The sequence below is a fragment of the Marmota marmota genome, unplaced genomic scaffold, assembly GCF_001458135.2.
Source record: "Marmota marmota marmota unplaced genomic scaffold, marMar, whole genome shotgun sequence".
Classification (NCBI taxonomy): domain Eukaryota; kingdom Metazoa; phylum Chordata; class Mammalia; order Rodentia; family Sciuridae; genus Marmota; species Marmota marmota.
The window spans coordinates 52267121-52284332 of NW_026000026.1; the positions used below are offsets into that span (position 1 = coordinate 52267121).

The following is a 17212-nucleotide window of genomic DNA, read 5'->3' on the forward strand; positions in this document are numbered from 1 at the left end:
GGGGGGGGGGGGCACGTGGGGAAAATGGAAGAACTTTGATTGGGTAAAGGAAGGGGAGGGGGCATGGAAGTAGGAAAGATGGTGGAATGAAAGAACATCATTACCCTAGGTACATGTATGTCTGCACATGTGATATAACTCTACATCATGTACAACCAAAGAAATGAAAAGTTGCGCTCCATTTGTGTACAATGAATAGAAACACATTCTGCTATCATGTATAACTAATTAGAACAAATTAAAAATTTTTCATTATTTCAAAAAAAAACAAATATATGAAGTCATTTAAATCAATAAAAATAGAATATAATGACCTAATAAAATTCTCAGCATGTATCATGTAAAATACACAGCAGCTGGGAAGTAGAAGTAGAATGTTTACCTAGCTTGCACAAGACTCTGGGTTCAATCCCCAGTACTGCAAAATAAAATATTTTTTAAAAACCACAAAAATATTTAGTGATTATACTTGCCTACAGGTGATATTTATATATTTTCCATATTTTAAGGAGTTAATAGTGCTGTTCAAGAATCTTCCATATCAAACCATTACAATCAAAGTTTTTTGTTAGAGGTCTTTCATTGATGATAGTCATATAATTCAACCCACACATAGTGAAGAAGGGACTGCTTGTCATGAATAGATGACTGCCATCAGCTAACTCCTCCTGAAGGACCATAGACAGTGTACAGTTCTCCTGCTAATATCCATCAAATTGGTAAAGCATTTATATCAACAATTTGTATTTCCATCTAAGGATGAATTTACTTAACAAAAGCTGAATATCTAATTGGGGACAGTTAGTACTTGAAAAAGTAATTTGAATCAATACTTATTTTAGTATGTGACAGGCATGATTCTAAACCCTTTTCATCTAATCCTTGCAACACTGTAAGGTAGGCATTATTATCCCCATTTTTCAGAGAAAGGAACTGAATGGCAGAGAGTTTTAAGTAACTTATCTAAGTTCACAAAGCTAGTAATTAGTAAAGCTGGAATTTGAGCACAGTATTTCCATATTCAAAACCCCAAATTATATCAATAAAGAAAATTAATAACTCTAACAAGATTGTTCAGGTTACATAAAATAAAATAAAGGATTTGCAAATATTCATCTATAAAACATTAAATAAGTAATTTCTTAAAAGCAATTACTAATCCTTTGATGATTATTAGTTTTTAACAGGTTCCTCATGATGAAGTCAAGAGAAAGGCAGATAAACATTTTAACTATTACTTAACAAGATAATGCCTATATTAACCATGCTTAGAAATAATAGGTGTTCAGTAAATGACTGTGTTATTGAACCAAATTAATCTGATGTTGACTGATGAAAATAAAAATAGAAACAAATGTCTCCCTATCATTTCTCCAAAAGTTATGTAACATACTCCCATTTAAGATGTAAAAAAATAAATTTACTAATTGATAATAAAATATATAATAAACATTTTAAACAACTGTTTATCATTTAAGTAGAAAATGTGTGGTTTGGGGAGTGATAATTACATATATACAGAGCAAACAAAAATTACAGGGCAATAAATTTAGTCCCTAAGCAAATAAAAGACTATATTGATTAGAAATCTAAATAATCAAGAAACTTTCCACTTTAACTTAAAATCCAACAATTAAAAAGAATTGTGTATTGTGCCTGGAACTAAACCCAGAGCTTTAAGAATATTAGGTAAGTGCTCCACCATTGAACTACACCTCAAACCCCAACAATTAAAGATTTTTATTGAATATTACTTCCTTCTAAATGAAGCATTCCAATTATCAAGAATACAAGTAACAATAAATGTTGGTGAGGATGTCGGGGGAAAAGGTACACTCCTACATTGCTGGTGGGGCTGCAAATTGGTATCAAAAGCAGTATGGAGATTCCTCAGAAAACATGGAATAGAATCACCATTTGACCTAGTTATCCCACTCCTCAGTCTGTACCCAAAGGACTTAAAATCAGCATACTACAATGATGCAGCCACATCAATGTTTATAGCAGCTCAATTCACAATAGCCAAGCTATAGAATCAACTTAGGTGTCCTTCAACAGATGAATGGGTAAATAAACTGTGATATATATAATGGAATATTACTCAACCACAAAGAAGAATGAAATGATGGCATTTACTGGTAAATGGATGGATCTGAAGACTTCATCCTAAGTGAAATATGCCAAACCCAAAATACCAAAGGACAAATGTTCTCTCTGATACACAGATGCTAACACACAATAAGTGGAGAGGAAAGAATAGAAGTTTATTGGATTAGACAGAGGGGAATGAAGGGAAGGGAGGGGAGATGGGAAAAAGGAAAGACAGTAGAATAAATTGGACATAGCTTTCCTATGTTCATATATGAATACACAACCAGTTTACCTTCACATCATGTACAACCAGAAGAATGGGATCTTAATTAGAATAAGTTATACTCCATGTATGTATATCAAAATACAATCTACTGTAATGTATATCTATAAAGAACAAATAAGTTCTTTAAATGCCCTTTGAAATAAATAAATAAAGCATTCCAGTTGTTTCTAGAAATTTCCTGTTTCATATCACTTGAATAGCTCTAATTATTTAAGTAATCTATTAAAATGCTGCTGAAATTCCTATGGTTTTGATTCACAAATATATATGAATAATTTTTGTTTAATTTTACCAACATGTAAAACCTACATCACCTGTACCATTAAGAAAATTAAATCAAGTCTCATGAATCTTGTATATTTCCAAAGGTCAAAAGATTTTTGTTGCTAACAAATGCACCAGGGGGTCAGCTTTCCATAAATTAATACAGACAAGAGAATTTAAACTGCTACAGATAATTAAGAAGCAAACTGGGGCAAAAAAAAATAATACATTTTTGACCTACCAACCAAAATGCAGAAATACTGTATTATCAGAAAAATGCTATAAAATTTGCCATATGTAAAGTAAACCAAAGCTTCTTTCTCAATATATATATATATATTCTTTTCTGCCAACATACTGTCAATCTTTAACAGAATAAATTCTCAAAATATTTATCTAAAAATTCTTATAGCTCAATCTTACCTATTTTATAGGTAGTGCCTACCCAAATAAAAATATTAATATATGAGGTTTTTTGGGGAAGCTTCTATTACTATTACCCAGTATTTCTTTAATTATGTATCCACATATATTTTCCTATTCCAAGTTATAAAACCTGGTTTCAATTATTACTAATAATTAAGTTAATTTAAGGTACCCTTTTCTATCACTGAACTGAGATTTTAAGGTTTATGGCATACTGTTAAACACACACATTACTCACATGCATATATATGTGTGTGTATATATATATATATATACATATATAAACTCAGTATATATGTATGCTTAAATAAATATTTAACATTGCTACAGCATATTCTTAAAGACCAAAACAAAATATATACAAAACTTTAAAAAAAATACTTTGAGGTACAAAGGTGAGAATATCAGGTGGAATAGCAGACATTAGAAATTGACATATCTAATGTCAATATTGCTAGAAAGTAGACCTTATTTAGCCATTTATTCAAATTTAAAACCTAGCACTGCTTGGATAACATAGTCACAAATAATTGAAAAATCAATTAGAACCCCTCTGAAGATTATTTGCACATTTCTTTGAGTTTAAATAAGACAATTTTGTACAAATTATTTCAGTATCCCCCTATGTATTTTTATAAATAATTATAAATTATAGAACTAAAATTTTAAAAAACATAAAAATACATGAAATTTATATTAATGTTACCTGAGATTATTAACCAAAATAAAATTATAAATAAGATGGAAAAGATTGATAAAATATGGTGAGTTAAACTTCTAGCACAAATTTATCTCCTCTAATTTTTCCATAATTATATTTTCACTCAACTTTTATGCAAAACTGTTGACCTTATCACATTTATAACTTTAGATGATTTATTAAAAAAATACATCAAATTTTAACCAATTCAGTAAGTTGAAAAAATTGCTTTTAAAAAAAGAAAAAGAGGGACTGGGGATATAGCTCAGTTGGTAGAGTGCTTGCCTCACAAGCACAAGGCCCTGGGTTCAGTCCCCAGCACACAAAAAAAAAGAAAAAGAGACTCACAGTAGTTCTGAAAATATGTCAATAACTTGGTACAATTACTTGCTCAGGTTCCTCACCTTACTCATTGTTATATTCAGAAAGAAGTATAATGCCTAAAACACCAAAAGACCTGAATAATATCAAACTGAAGTTATATCCTGCAGCAGGCTATACCCAAATTACTTTCAAAGACTGTCTTAGTCCATTCTGGCCATTATAACAAAATAACCTTCACTGGAAGGCTTATAAATTGAAGGTGCCAGCAGCGATTTTGTGGCTGGTGATGACCTCCTTCCTGATTCACCATGGCCATCTTCTCACTGTGTCCTCACCTGGCAGAAGGTCAGAGCAGCTCTCCAGGGTCTCTTTTATAAGGGCACCATGCTCATTACCTAATCATATCCTAAAAGCCAAATACCAATACACTGTGGATTAAGTCTCAGCATATAAATTTTAGAGACACACAAATATTCACTCTATAGCAAAGATGACTCCCATCTCGAAAACTTTAGTGGGTGTAAGCCTAGGTGGATTTTTCAGGGATGAATATTAGTATCTTTTCATGTCACAAACCTCAATTATACACAATAAAATTTCTTTTAACAAAATATATACAAAGTTTTGAAAAATACAAAACTTGTGTGTACATACACACAAAAATATATATATACATATGGACTCAAGGGACTATATGACACCAGTAAAGTTAAAAGTCACATATCTAGACAAAATAAGGATGTGCTAAATGTAGGCCATGTCTTTTAAACACAGACAGCTTAGGTTTCACTAGAAATAGTTCAAAAGAAGGAGGGATCAACCCTGGAAAACCAAAAAGGGAGATTTTTTGTAATTCTTTTTCATCTGTTTGTTGCCTTTATTGTTTTATCTATGTTAACCAAAATTAGCAGAGTACTAAATTTCTTTGTTTAATTTGAATGACACAAATGCAGTCACTGATAGAATGACAGTACAGCACACTTCCTAAAGGAACACAACTGCTATCATTAAGTCAAATATACTGATAGCAGAATGAACAAGTATCTTACTAGATAATTCCCTTTGGAATCCAAAGTTTAGCCTATTAAATATTCCTGTCATTAATATCTGTAATCCTTACTTGTGGTAAAATAGTTGCTAAACCTCACGTGATAAAGAAAGGCAGATTTTACATTAATTCCCCCCTTTCAGTATCACTTAATTCACCTCTTTTAATTTTAAGCACACTTATTTTGTAGGTGAACACCATACAGCCCTGTCCATCAAGCTCACTGGATGTGCCTCATGCCAACTGTAACAAAATGCTATAATTCCACATCATTACATTATGCAATAGCCAAGTTTTAGATTTTACACTGTCTGATTACTACGATCACATTATCTCACCACTAGTGGTTTAGCTACTGTATCAACTATTGGTATTAAATCTTTGGATGCAATGAAAGTTAACAATGCTATTTTTATGTTGTGCCAAAAAATATCATTCAATCTGTTTTCCCTTTTTGATTACAGTTCATTTAAGGGAAAAATGTTGCTGCATGGTTTGACAATGTTTTATGTGTCTTCGGCTGATAGAACACACAAAACGTTTGAATAGGCCCATTTATTTGAGCAGATGTATTAAATAATACTTTAAATGTGAACATGCATGTCATAAATTTTGTAGTCTCTTTAAAGTAGGATAAATCTGGTATTTAAAGTAGTCTTTGTTCAAAGCCATTTTTTTTCTAACAGTCATAAAGGGACTCTGATTTGTGCTGCTTGAACAATGCCAGCATCATCATTTTAATGTTATCCATATGGGCTTCTAATAATAGATAAGAGTCTACATTTGTATTATATGTCTTAGAGACATTTAAAATCTAGATAAGGAAAGGCTGATTTCATTGGCCCCATAGTTAAAGGAAAGCAGACCCTAATTAAAAGAATTCTGTTCTGAATTAACTAGTTTGACATGTGCTAATTGACAGTTCCTGTGAAATGGTTCTAATTAAAGTCAATATGTCTTTTTCAATTAAAAGGAAATTAAGAATATACTAATATACATTAACAACTTAATCTGCCTTCAATATCCCATACATCAGCTGCTTTCCTCCTAACGTTATTGGAGAACCATCTGACATGAATCATCTACTGTTTGCTTATGGTATCTCATTATTACTTCACACGAGCACAGCAGTAGTAGATATCCCCTTGAGGAAGAAGATAACCTGCACATGCTTTGATTTTCAGAGCTCTTTCTCTTAGTTCATTAAATATAAACCCACCTTTTTGAATCTAAAAAATGGACATTTCTTAATAAGAATCTTTGCTAACTGAAAACAAAGACAAGTGTTTTCAATTAGTTGGTCTTTTTACTGTAGGCCTTAGAGGTAATTGCATTCTGCTGGAAAAAAGGCTGGACTATGTTTTCATCATTTGACTTGATTCAAAGCAAAGCTTGACTTGAGCAACATATAACACAAACATCACTCAAATAATGTTCAGTTTCCCAAGTGAAACTTTGGGGAAATCCCAGGTGGGAATACTTTGCATTGTATATACAACAGGAAAACAGAAAATAAGATTGCATAAATGTCAGCACTAACAGAAGGCCCATCATATTCAATGAAAACATAGCATTAGTGCTATTTATAGCAACATAATTAAATATTCAAATGTGCATTACCAAAGCTATGGGGCTAGCAATTTTAGTACTAGAGAAAGTAATATTAAACTGAAGCATCAATACTAATGTATGCAGCATTAACGTCACATGGAGAACTGCAAAAATGATTAAAACTATTTATTTGTTAGGGAATGCTTATAATTTAGATATTTTAATTATAATAAGATTTTTAAAGAAAGTTTTTATAAGATACTATATGTGGTCTTTTCATCTGATATAGCTAATATTTTGATAGGCACTTTATCATGATCTTTTTCCAGAGTTTAAAATTCAATCATAAAATATAATTACTTGTATAAATAGGAAATTATTTTACTTTCACCACCAAAACATGTATCATTCATGTTTAATAGAGATCAAGATAAAAGGCTAACAAGCCACTTTCACTATTCCACTTTTATTCGTTTATATTTTTTAAAACTGAAATTTGCTATCACCTGTAGCTTCTTGTGTGTGGAAGAGAGAAGGCAGCCTCCCAACCAACCAACCCAACATCTCATTGAAAGCAATTTTTTCTCAAATGAACTTTATTGTTCTTTTCTGAGTACTTACCAAAAACTTGAATGAAAATCATCTTAAGTGGAACTCTAAAAGTAGCTGAAGTCTAGCAAATTTCCAGAATGAGTAAAAACATATTAATTCACTTTCAGTAAAGTACCTCCTTAAAATTACAAATATAATCAGACTCAATAGTCAAAATGTAATGTTATTTACCAACATTTGGAGCCCCTAGTTTGATTTTCAACCCTAGGATCTTGCTCCTCGAGCTGGCATAGACTGGAAATGCTGCAGTAACAGCATGTACTCAGCTTTTTGAGTTGGGAAAGAAGCCAGTGCCGCAACTTTTCTGTCCAATTAAAGAGCATTGTCTATAGCAGGCCTACACAACATAAGGCCTGCAGACTGCACACAGCCATGAAGCAATTGTTCATGACCCACCCACAGATTTGAGAAGAGGAAACAAGTAGAAAGACAGACAATATGGCACCCATGTCAGCAACAAAAGAGGAGGCTGTTCCACAGACTACACCTCTGAGTCTACATGTTAACAATGACAATACCACATATCTAAATGCAGGATGGCAATCAAAATGAGCTATCAATCCTTCTAACAAAAATATTCACTACTACAGTGCTGCACTAGGATAAAAATGTCCTAAAGAGCAGGAATATTATTGAACTGAAACTAGATGAACCCTGTAGCATTTGCCTGAGCTCTTTTACTCTTTAAGCAAACAGTTAATAAATATTTATTAATTATTCTCATAGCTTATATTTTCTAATAAAAACTTGTTTTCATCACATTTTCTTGCTCCTGTCATTCAATTACCAGTAGGTGATTAAATAATTTATTGTTCAAACTGGGACACTTTTAAGAATGAACATGGAGGAGAATGATATCATGAAAGATGGTGAAGTAGGAAGCTCCAGGATTAGTCTCTCCAACAAACAACTATTGAGTTGGCAAGAACTGTCAGAATCAACTATTTCAGAACCCTGGCTTTTAGCTGAACATAGTGTCCAAGGGGGTGCCTGATCTTTATCAAGAAAGAGACTGTAAATTGTGTAGAATTTCAATGTTACACATAGCAACTACTATCCTTAAGCCCTGTTGAATGCAGCCATGGAACAACACCCTGTAGTCCAAGTATGGCTTGTTTGTGCCAGGGTGGACTACAGAGGCTTTATCCTCCAAAATATGTAGTTCTGTATTTTGATCTATCTGGCAGTTGGCTGAAGGACTGAAACAGAGGCTGGCCATTGATTCAACATTGATGGGTAAAAGCAGATCCCCCGGCATCAGTTAAAGGAAGTTAAAGAAACAGAACATAATTTATTTTTCTTCTCTCATTAGATCCAGACATTTAAGGAAATCCCTGTTGGTTCACTGACTAACTATAGAATAATGGAATATAGATTTCAGCAATCAAACATGAAAAGGAATACACTCTTTACAAAACAATTAGGAATAGTTACTAAACAAATGAACAACTACAATCTTTATTAAGCACTAACAGCAACTTCGGGTAAGAGGTGAAAACTGATTTCCAGCATTATTACATTACAATGTTCAAAATTTCCAATTCTCAACAAAACATTACAAAGTACACCAAAAAGTCGGAAAGTGTGACCCATTCCTAGGGAGTGGGGGTAAGAAACTTACACCATTCCCAAGGAAGCCTAGATGTTAAACTTACTAGACAAAGACTTTAAATCAAATGCCTTCATCAAATTCAAAGAGTTGAAAGAAATGGTAAATAACTATGAACAAATAAGAATCAGCTCCAAAGGAATAGAAATTTTAAAAAGCAAATTATAAGAGCTGAAAATTATAAGGTCTGACAAAACCTTCACAAGGTATAGTCAACAGCCAATTTGAACAGGCAAAAGAATCTTCAAATTGTAAACAGAGGGAACAGAGAGAAAATTAGTAAAGAAAAATGAACAGTCTAAGAGACCTATGGGTCACCATCAAGCACATCAATATTCACATTATGGAAATTACAGAAGAAGAAAATCAGAAATGAGCAGAAAAAAATATTTGAAGAAACATTATCCAAACACTTTTCTGAATGTGATGGAAGACATGAATCTATACATCAACAATCTCAATAAACTCCAAACTTAAATAGAGAGCCACATCAAGATACATTGTTATCAAACTGCCAGAGAAAATCTTGAAAGCTACAAGAGAGAAGGGATTCATCATATTCAAGTCAGCCTCAATAAGATCAACAGACTACTTCTCATCAGAAACTATGGAAGCCAAAAGAAAATAGGATGAAATATTTAAATTATGAAATGAAAAAAAGATGCCAACCAGGAATTTTTGTCTTTAAAAAAAACCTCAAAAATGAAAAACCTGAGACATTCCCAGATAAACAAACTTAAGAGAGTTCATTGCTAGTAGACCTGCTCTATAAACCCAAATATATATAATTTTGGTGCACTAGTTAAAATAATAATAGAAGACAGATCAGTAGAGTAGGGCAAGCATATTAGAGAGAGGGAGGAAGTGTGGAAAAGGAAGGTACTGAGAAATGGGATTGATAAAATTACCTTATGTGCATGTTTGAATATGGCATAATGAATTCCACAATTATGTATAATTATAATACACTAATGGAAAAAAACTAATGAACATTCTATGTTGCAGTGCAAAGGCTTTTATGGTACATTTATTAATATACTTATATCCTTACCAATTTTTTAAAATATTTTTTTAGTTGTTGATGAACACATACCTTTTTATTTACTTATTTATATGTGATGCTGAGAATTGAACCCAGTGCCTCACAAAAATGCTAGGCAAGTACTCTACCACTGAGCAACAACCCCAGGTCCCTTACCAATTTTTTTTAAACTTATAAAAAGTACACTTTGATGGTGAACATCTACTACTTATAGTTATTTTATTTTTATTTTACATAGATTAAGATTAAGATATATACTCTAGTTATTTAGAGTCATTATATATAGTTGGCTAATTGTTTATACCATTGCATAGAGATTTTCTTCATCCCTATCAATATTTTCCCCTTGAAACCTAATTTATCTAACACAAACTGTCCAATTCAGTTGTTACTGCTGTTAGCAACTTCCAGAAACAATTAATTCAATTGTTTTACCTTTGCTTATAGGTCCTCAGTTTTGAGCTATCTCTGACAAATAGGATACACTTACAATTTCTTGTAATCTGTAGTAATTTATTAGTTATTTAAATGACATATCTATTCATTTATACTTAATGTAATTACCAACATATTTTTACCATTGTACTTTCTCTTTGTCTCTTTAAAAATATAACAGTATTTTTATAATTGTTTATCCATTCACATCCAAAGTGAAAACAAACTAAGACTATAAATTTTTAAAAATACTAAACAGAGTCCTTTAGGCTAAAATGAAAGGACGCTAAACTTAAAATCATACAAAGGAATAAAAAACACTGTTAAAGGTTATGATATAGGTAAGTATAAAACCAAGTACTAATGTATTTTCAACATATAACTCCTCTTTTTAGTTTCTGTATGATTTAAGAGATGAACACACAAAACAATAAATACAAATCTATGAAAATGGACACATAAAGCATAAAGATTTAATTTGTGATAACAACAACATGAAGGGGAGGATGGAGTTAGGAGTAAAATCAATGTACCTTACTGGAGCTCAGCTGGTATCACTTCAAACTAGATTGCTATAAATTTAGGATGTTAATTTTAATCCCTACGGTAAGCTCTAACTAAATAACTGTTTATAAGGTTTGGTGCGTTTTCTTTGATCCTTTCAAACATCATGTATTTTGCAAATAGTGATATTGGACTTACATGGATTTAATCTACACTCCCCACTGGATTTGCAGGTTGTAGCTCTTCTTTTCAATACATTATTCTCTATTATTTCAGTCTCTTCTCTGATGATTGATTTCTATCTGTCCTCATTAAAAAAAAGAAAAAGAAAGAAAGAAAATTGGATGTCTAACTTTAACATTAGATTACAATTCTCTCAAAGTGAGAAAATAAGATGAAGTACATGAGCAAAATACAAATATAGATCCTCTCCAAAATTCTCATCAAACTGTAAGTCATCAAAGTGCACATTTTTCATAATTAAATTTAAATGTTTACAGAGTTTTCATCAAAAGACAGAAGATCAACATTTATCTTGACCATATAATGCAAGTAAGAATCTGAGATAGGGCTGGGGGTTTAGCTCAGTAGTACAGTATTTGCTAACAGGTGAAAGTTTGATACTCAACACCAAAAAAAAAAAAAAAAAGATACACAATACAAAGATAGATAATACTTATTGTTTTATTTGGGGGAAAAGTTTTTCCTCAAGTTTTTATCTTTAACCAATAAGTGTATATATTCTATGCAATTTTGTAGGAAGGTACCATTTATATATACAAATAAGGCTATTAGTGAATATCTAATATTTAAGAAAAAAATTCATTTCTCTTAAAAATGAGAAGTCCACTAAAAACATCACTAGTTATGGGTAAGTTTTGGAAATGAACTCCTTAAATAAATCTTCTGAATTTATTTTAAAACCAGGAAAAGAATGTTTTATGTATTCTATAAAGTAAATATAGAATTATTTCTCAAATTTTTGTACAAGATAGATGGCACATAGAAGATACTGCCATCCATCATGAAACTATGTTCGTAACATGAAGAAGATACTGAATTCCACCATGATGAAAGATTAGAAGGCAAAAAAATGAGTAGATTGCCTCTCCAACACTAAATATCCAACTGTTTCAAATATTATTGCTAGCTATCCCTTGAAGTAAATAAAATCAAAATGAAACAAGAAGAAACTCTCAATTCCTTTATTCATTCATGGGCTATATTTGTCTATTAAATAATAAACAATGCATTCTGTTTAGATCTTACTTTGCTCAAGCAGACTTGTCTATGAAGGAAAGAAAATGCTGTGTTAATATTAGCAAAGCACATCTTATAAATTCTAGAGTCCAGGGAAAATAGACTTGGCAAGAAGTCTATTGAAGAAATCAGCATATGGCATAAGGCAAAGCTTAGCCTGTGGGAGGATCACCCTCCCCACTTTGCCAGAATTGCTTTTATTAAGGACTTTATTATTGTAATTTATAATTTATAATTGTTATTATTCCTTTTCTTTCTACCATATCTCCTTACCTTGAACATTATGAAATAGTTAGACATCCTCTTTGGTATATGCATTATGGAAACTTTATTTTTACTGTTCAATAGATAAACACATTATCTACATTTATTGGTTCATGAGTTGAACACAAAGAAATACAGGTGTTTGTAATCTCTTTCTGGCTTTGCCATACAAAGAATTTTTACCAAACTATTCTTAATTCACCTACTATCACTTTTGTGATATTTTTCTTTTGTTCTTGCTAATTGAATATCATATTTGGTATCTCAAAGTATGACAACTTTTCTCCTAAAACTTATCTCTTTAGAGAATTCAAAGATCCTTGTGTGTATAATAAAAAGAGACAATCACAATATGTAGCTACATGGGTCACTTTCTAAGTGTTTAGTCAGCCTTCTCTTTACTGTGAATACAGAAAACATCTGCATCAAATGGTGCCAATTTTCAATAAGAAAATGACTACATACAGAGAAAACAGCATGAGAAGAAAGCCAATGACTGTGAAATATTCTGTTCAAATGAGTGTAATGTGACCCTTTTAAAATTTTTTATATTTGGTAAAGACTCATTTTTTAAAAAATATAATTCTTCAAATCTTTCAGTAGTAGCTTTATCTTGTCATTCCCATACACTGATGATAGAAAAAAAAAGTTAAGTAAAAGCCTAGCTTTCTGGTTGAGTTTTTATTCAAGATATGTGAAGGATGTGCATGAAGAATGCTGAAGCAGGAAGTGACTTGGATAGCAATGGAGATATTGTGCTGCATTTGTTTAACTTGCTGTGTGGAAGGCAAAACCTCCCACTCTCCTCCTTACCATCACAGCTGTGAATAAAACTCTTGCTTGCCTGAAACCAAATATAAGGTTGTGTACTCTTCAACCAGCTGTCAATCTTTCAACTGGCTGGTTTATAGGTTCTGAGAAGACATGCTCCTGTTTAATATGTGACTCAAAACTCCTACTTTGGAAAATTCAATGAGATGAAAATTAAGAGTTCTCTAATTCCTCCTCACCGTGGAACAGTGACAACTATAGGACCTGGGAGCATTATCTTGAAGAACCCTGGTTTTGCTTATTAATTGATTATATTGTATTGTCTTTACATAAAAATTCATATTTAAATGTATATACTATACTCAGAGTACATTTAATGTAATATATGCATAACTCCAGGTTGATATAACTTTGCTACAGATAACATAATGAATGTGTGAGGAAAAATGATGTAAAATGTCATATCCTGAAATATCAGTAAAAGTCAGTTAAGATTCTCCCTAGCTTTCTCACATTCCCCACATTTCTCATGTTTTCCTTAAACATGTCAATAAATGCCTTCAATGTGTGGTTTCTTATAATTTGAATCAAGGGTCAATTACAGAACATCTTCCTTTGAAATTTGCTAATCAATACACAGCTTTAAATAGCATGTATGCTATTTTTTGCTCTGAATTTTCTAAATGCTCTTTTTTAAAAAATAACTGAAGTAGTGTTGCTATAGTTTGGATCTTAACTGTCCCACAAAGGCTTATATGTTAAAGATTTGATCTCTCACCCTTGGCATTACTGGGAGGTGGTAGAACCTTTAAGAAATGGGGCAAAGTAGAAAGAATTTAAATCACTGAGGGAGTTCCCTTGAAGAGAATGTAGGAACTGTAGTCTCTTCCTATCTCTCTTTGCTCCCCTGCTGCCATATGCTAAACAGGCTTTATCTGCCTTGTGATTTTGCCAGGATGTACTGCCTTAGTGAAAGTCAGAAAACAAAAGGCCCAAGTGAGTATGGACTGAAACCTCCGAAACCATGAGCCAGAATAAAACTTTCCTCCTTGTTGGTCTCAGATTTTTTTTTTTTTTTTGTACTGGGTATTGAACCCAGGGGTTCTTAACCACTAAGCAACATCCCAGTCCTTTTTATATTTCATTTTGAGACAGGGCCTCAATAAGTTACTTAGGGCCTTGCTAAATTGCTGAGGCTAACTTTGAAATTGAGATCCTCCTGCCTCAAGCTCCAGAGCCACTGGGATTACAGATGTACAGCACCGCACCTGGCAATCTCAAGTATTTTTCACAGGGATAGAAAGCTAACCCAAGTATTATGCTTCAAATATTCTTAAAGTCTTATTACCAAAAAATACATGTTTATAAATATATATTTTTATATATAGGACATGAGAATGCATGAATGAGTGTGTGTGTGTATGTGTGTGCGCACGTGCACGCTCTCGCATGCATGTGCGTGTATGCTAATGTGTGTTAGTAATAATATCTTTTGAGAAATCCTGAATTTTCTTGGAACCAATTAACATAGTCTAAAGAAAAATTTAATAGTCTTTCCTCTATTGTTTTTCCTCTGGATAAAACATTTTATATAATATGAATGCTAATAAAAGCAAGTAGAAATGAAATTACTATTATGTTTATAACTTAACCTCAAAAGTAGTTGAAACAATTTTCTTTCACTTTTGCAAATTCTTGCCTCTGTTCAAAGTTCCAAGTAAATGTTGCATGTCTAAAGGAGAATTTTCTTGAAAGCTGCAGATCTCTTAAAGAAATCTAATGATTTAAATATGACTTGTATACTTCCAAGCTATTTTATTCTATATCAATATTGCCCCTATATTTAAAATTACACAGAGAAAAAGATCCAGTTGAAATTTATTAAATACAAAAGCTCCTCTAAGTGTCATGCCAATATCAGATGCAGTTGTAATGAAACACCTACAGTACAAATAAAAGACAAGTTGGAGGAGGGTACAAGTGAAACAAAGACATAAAACGAATCAGAAATAAATGTAATTGAATAAAGGCTCTTCAAAGATTCAACAATACTCTGAACTAAGAATCTTCACTAGTATCCACAAATTATACTTAGGTAATTTCTTCTATTTTATTAAAAAGAATTTTACATTCTCTATAATGTTGTCTAAAGGGCTTGTGACTTAATTTATTGCCCTTTTAAAAGAAGCAGTGATGAGCCAAGAATGTAGTTCAGTGGTAATTTGCCTAGCCTCTGTGAGACCCTGAGTTTGCAGGGCCCTAGTTCAATCCCCACTACCACAATAAAATGAAAAAAGAAAGGAAAGATGGAAGCACTAAGATTGGTTGGCCTAAGTCCCTTGCATAAATTTTTCTTTGATTGAGAGACAAAAGAGGAATATAAGCAACACAGAAGAAAAAAGATGAGAATAGGCTAGAAAACACCTTAAAATAATTACTACAGGATATTAATAATCTGTTCAAATGAATAAAAAGGGGAAAAGATTTGGTAGAAAAATCATAATTTTAGCTTTAAGATGCATCTTGTAAAATTATTTAATATATGTGATTTGTGTGTGTCTTCCTTCAGCTAATTAATTACAGAAAAAAAAAAAAGACAAATGGGTGACAGAAGTAAATACAGTTGATCTACTTCTGATAGCATGACAAAGCAAATTGCTCCTGCTCCAAATGCACAGAAATTCTGGATAAAATACAACCAAAAAAAAAAAAATTCATATGTAGTTTTAAAGTACCCAAGCTCCAGAAACAGAGAGAACTCAAGCCAGCACTGCAAGTGTGTAAGCTGACAGTCTGACAACTTAGGGAAGGAAAAAGAAGAAACTGAGCACACAGGTCAGTAACTAAGGGTTTAAGGTCCATATGTAGGGACATGATTTGTGTTTGGGGCCTACACAAGCAGAGAATTAGAATGAAATAACTGAGATACCAGAATACAAAGTTCAAATGATCAAAAGAGGCTTATTCCATAAAGTCGTGGGGAGGGAGGTAGTTACAAACAAACACAATATCTCTGCTCACCAGTCCCAGAGAGCAGCAAGGAAGATGATTCACTGCCAAAGCTCTGGATAGGAAAGTTTCCTGTGAAAGAGCAAAACCTGAAGATAACTTTGGGGTCCAAATTTATATTACCTGTATGGTATGATAATTCCATGCTCCATAAAAAATAGATCCTGGTAAGGAGTTTTTATTGACTGTGATGGTAGGATCTCCAGGAAATATTACCAAAAACCAGGTGCCAAACGTGTGAATGGTGTGCTTGCATATACCTAAAGAAAAAAAAAAATACAAATTTGGTTCCATAAAAAAAAGAAAAGAAAAGAAAAATAAATTAAAAACTAATTAAATTATTTACCATGGGAAATGAGAGATGGAGATAAAAAATAAAAACTACACCTCTCCAAATTTAGTTTAATGTCTAGTTTTGACTTTGAAACTATATAAATTTCTGGGCTGGGGGTGCTCAGTGATAGAGTGCTGGCCTAGCATGTGTGAGGCACTGGGTTTGATTCTCAGCACCACATATAAATAAATAAAATAAAGGTATTGTGTCCATCTACAATAAAAAATATTTTTTAAAAAAGAAACTATGGGCTGGGGATGTGGCTCAAGTGGTAACGCGCTCGCCTGGCATGCGCAGGGCTCTGGGTTCGATCCTCAGCACCACATAAAAATAAAATAAAGATGTTGTGTCCACCGAAAAACTAAAAAATAAATATTAAAAAATTCTCTCTCTCTCTGTTTCTCTCTTTAAAAAAAAGAAATTAGATAAATTTCTAACAAAATAATAAAACAAAATTGAATAAATAACTTCAAAAGCTATCCCCAAAATTTGAAAGTAAAATGAAATAAAGTGACCTATGTATCAAGTTACTAAGCTTAAACTCAGCAATTATTACAAATGACTGCAGAGTTAGTTTGATTATAAATTCTTAGCAAGGACCAAAACAACTGCAAAGATATTTTGAACTGTTTCCAGTTAATTAGTAATGGCATTGTTAGTAATGGCACTGGTATTGTTACAC

The 17212-nt window shown here is 32.2% G+C and overlaps 1 protein-coding gene across 1 annotated transcript in view; it reads right to left on the reverse strand.

Annotated features, from left to right (window-relative positions):
• Positions 1-17212, reverse strand: part of LOC107135395 — a 126450-nt gene that overhangs the window by 35968 nt on the left and 73270 nt on the right. The window contains exon 9 of the mRNA XM_048811858.1: positions 16320-16456. Coding sequence (XP_048667815.1) covers positions 16320-16456 — 137 coding nt within the window. The remainder of the gene's footprint in view (positions 1-16319; positions 16457-17212) is intronic.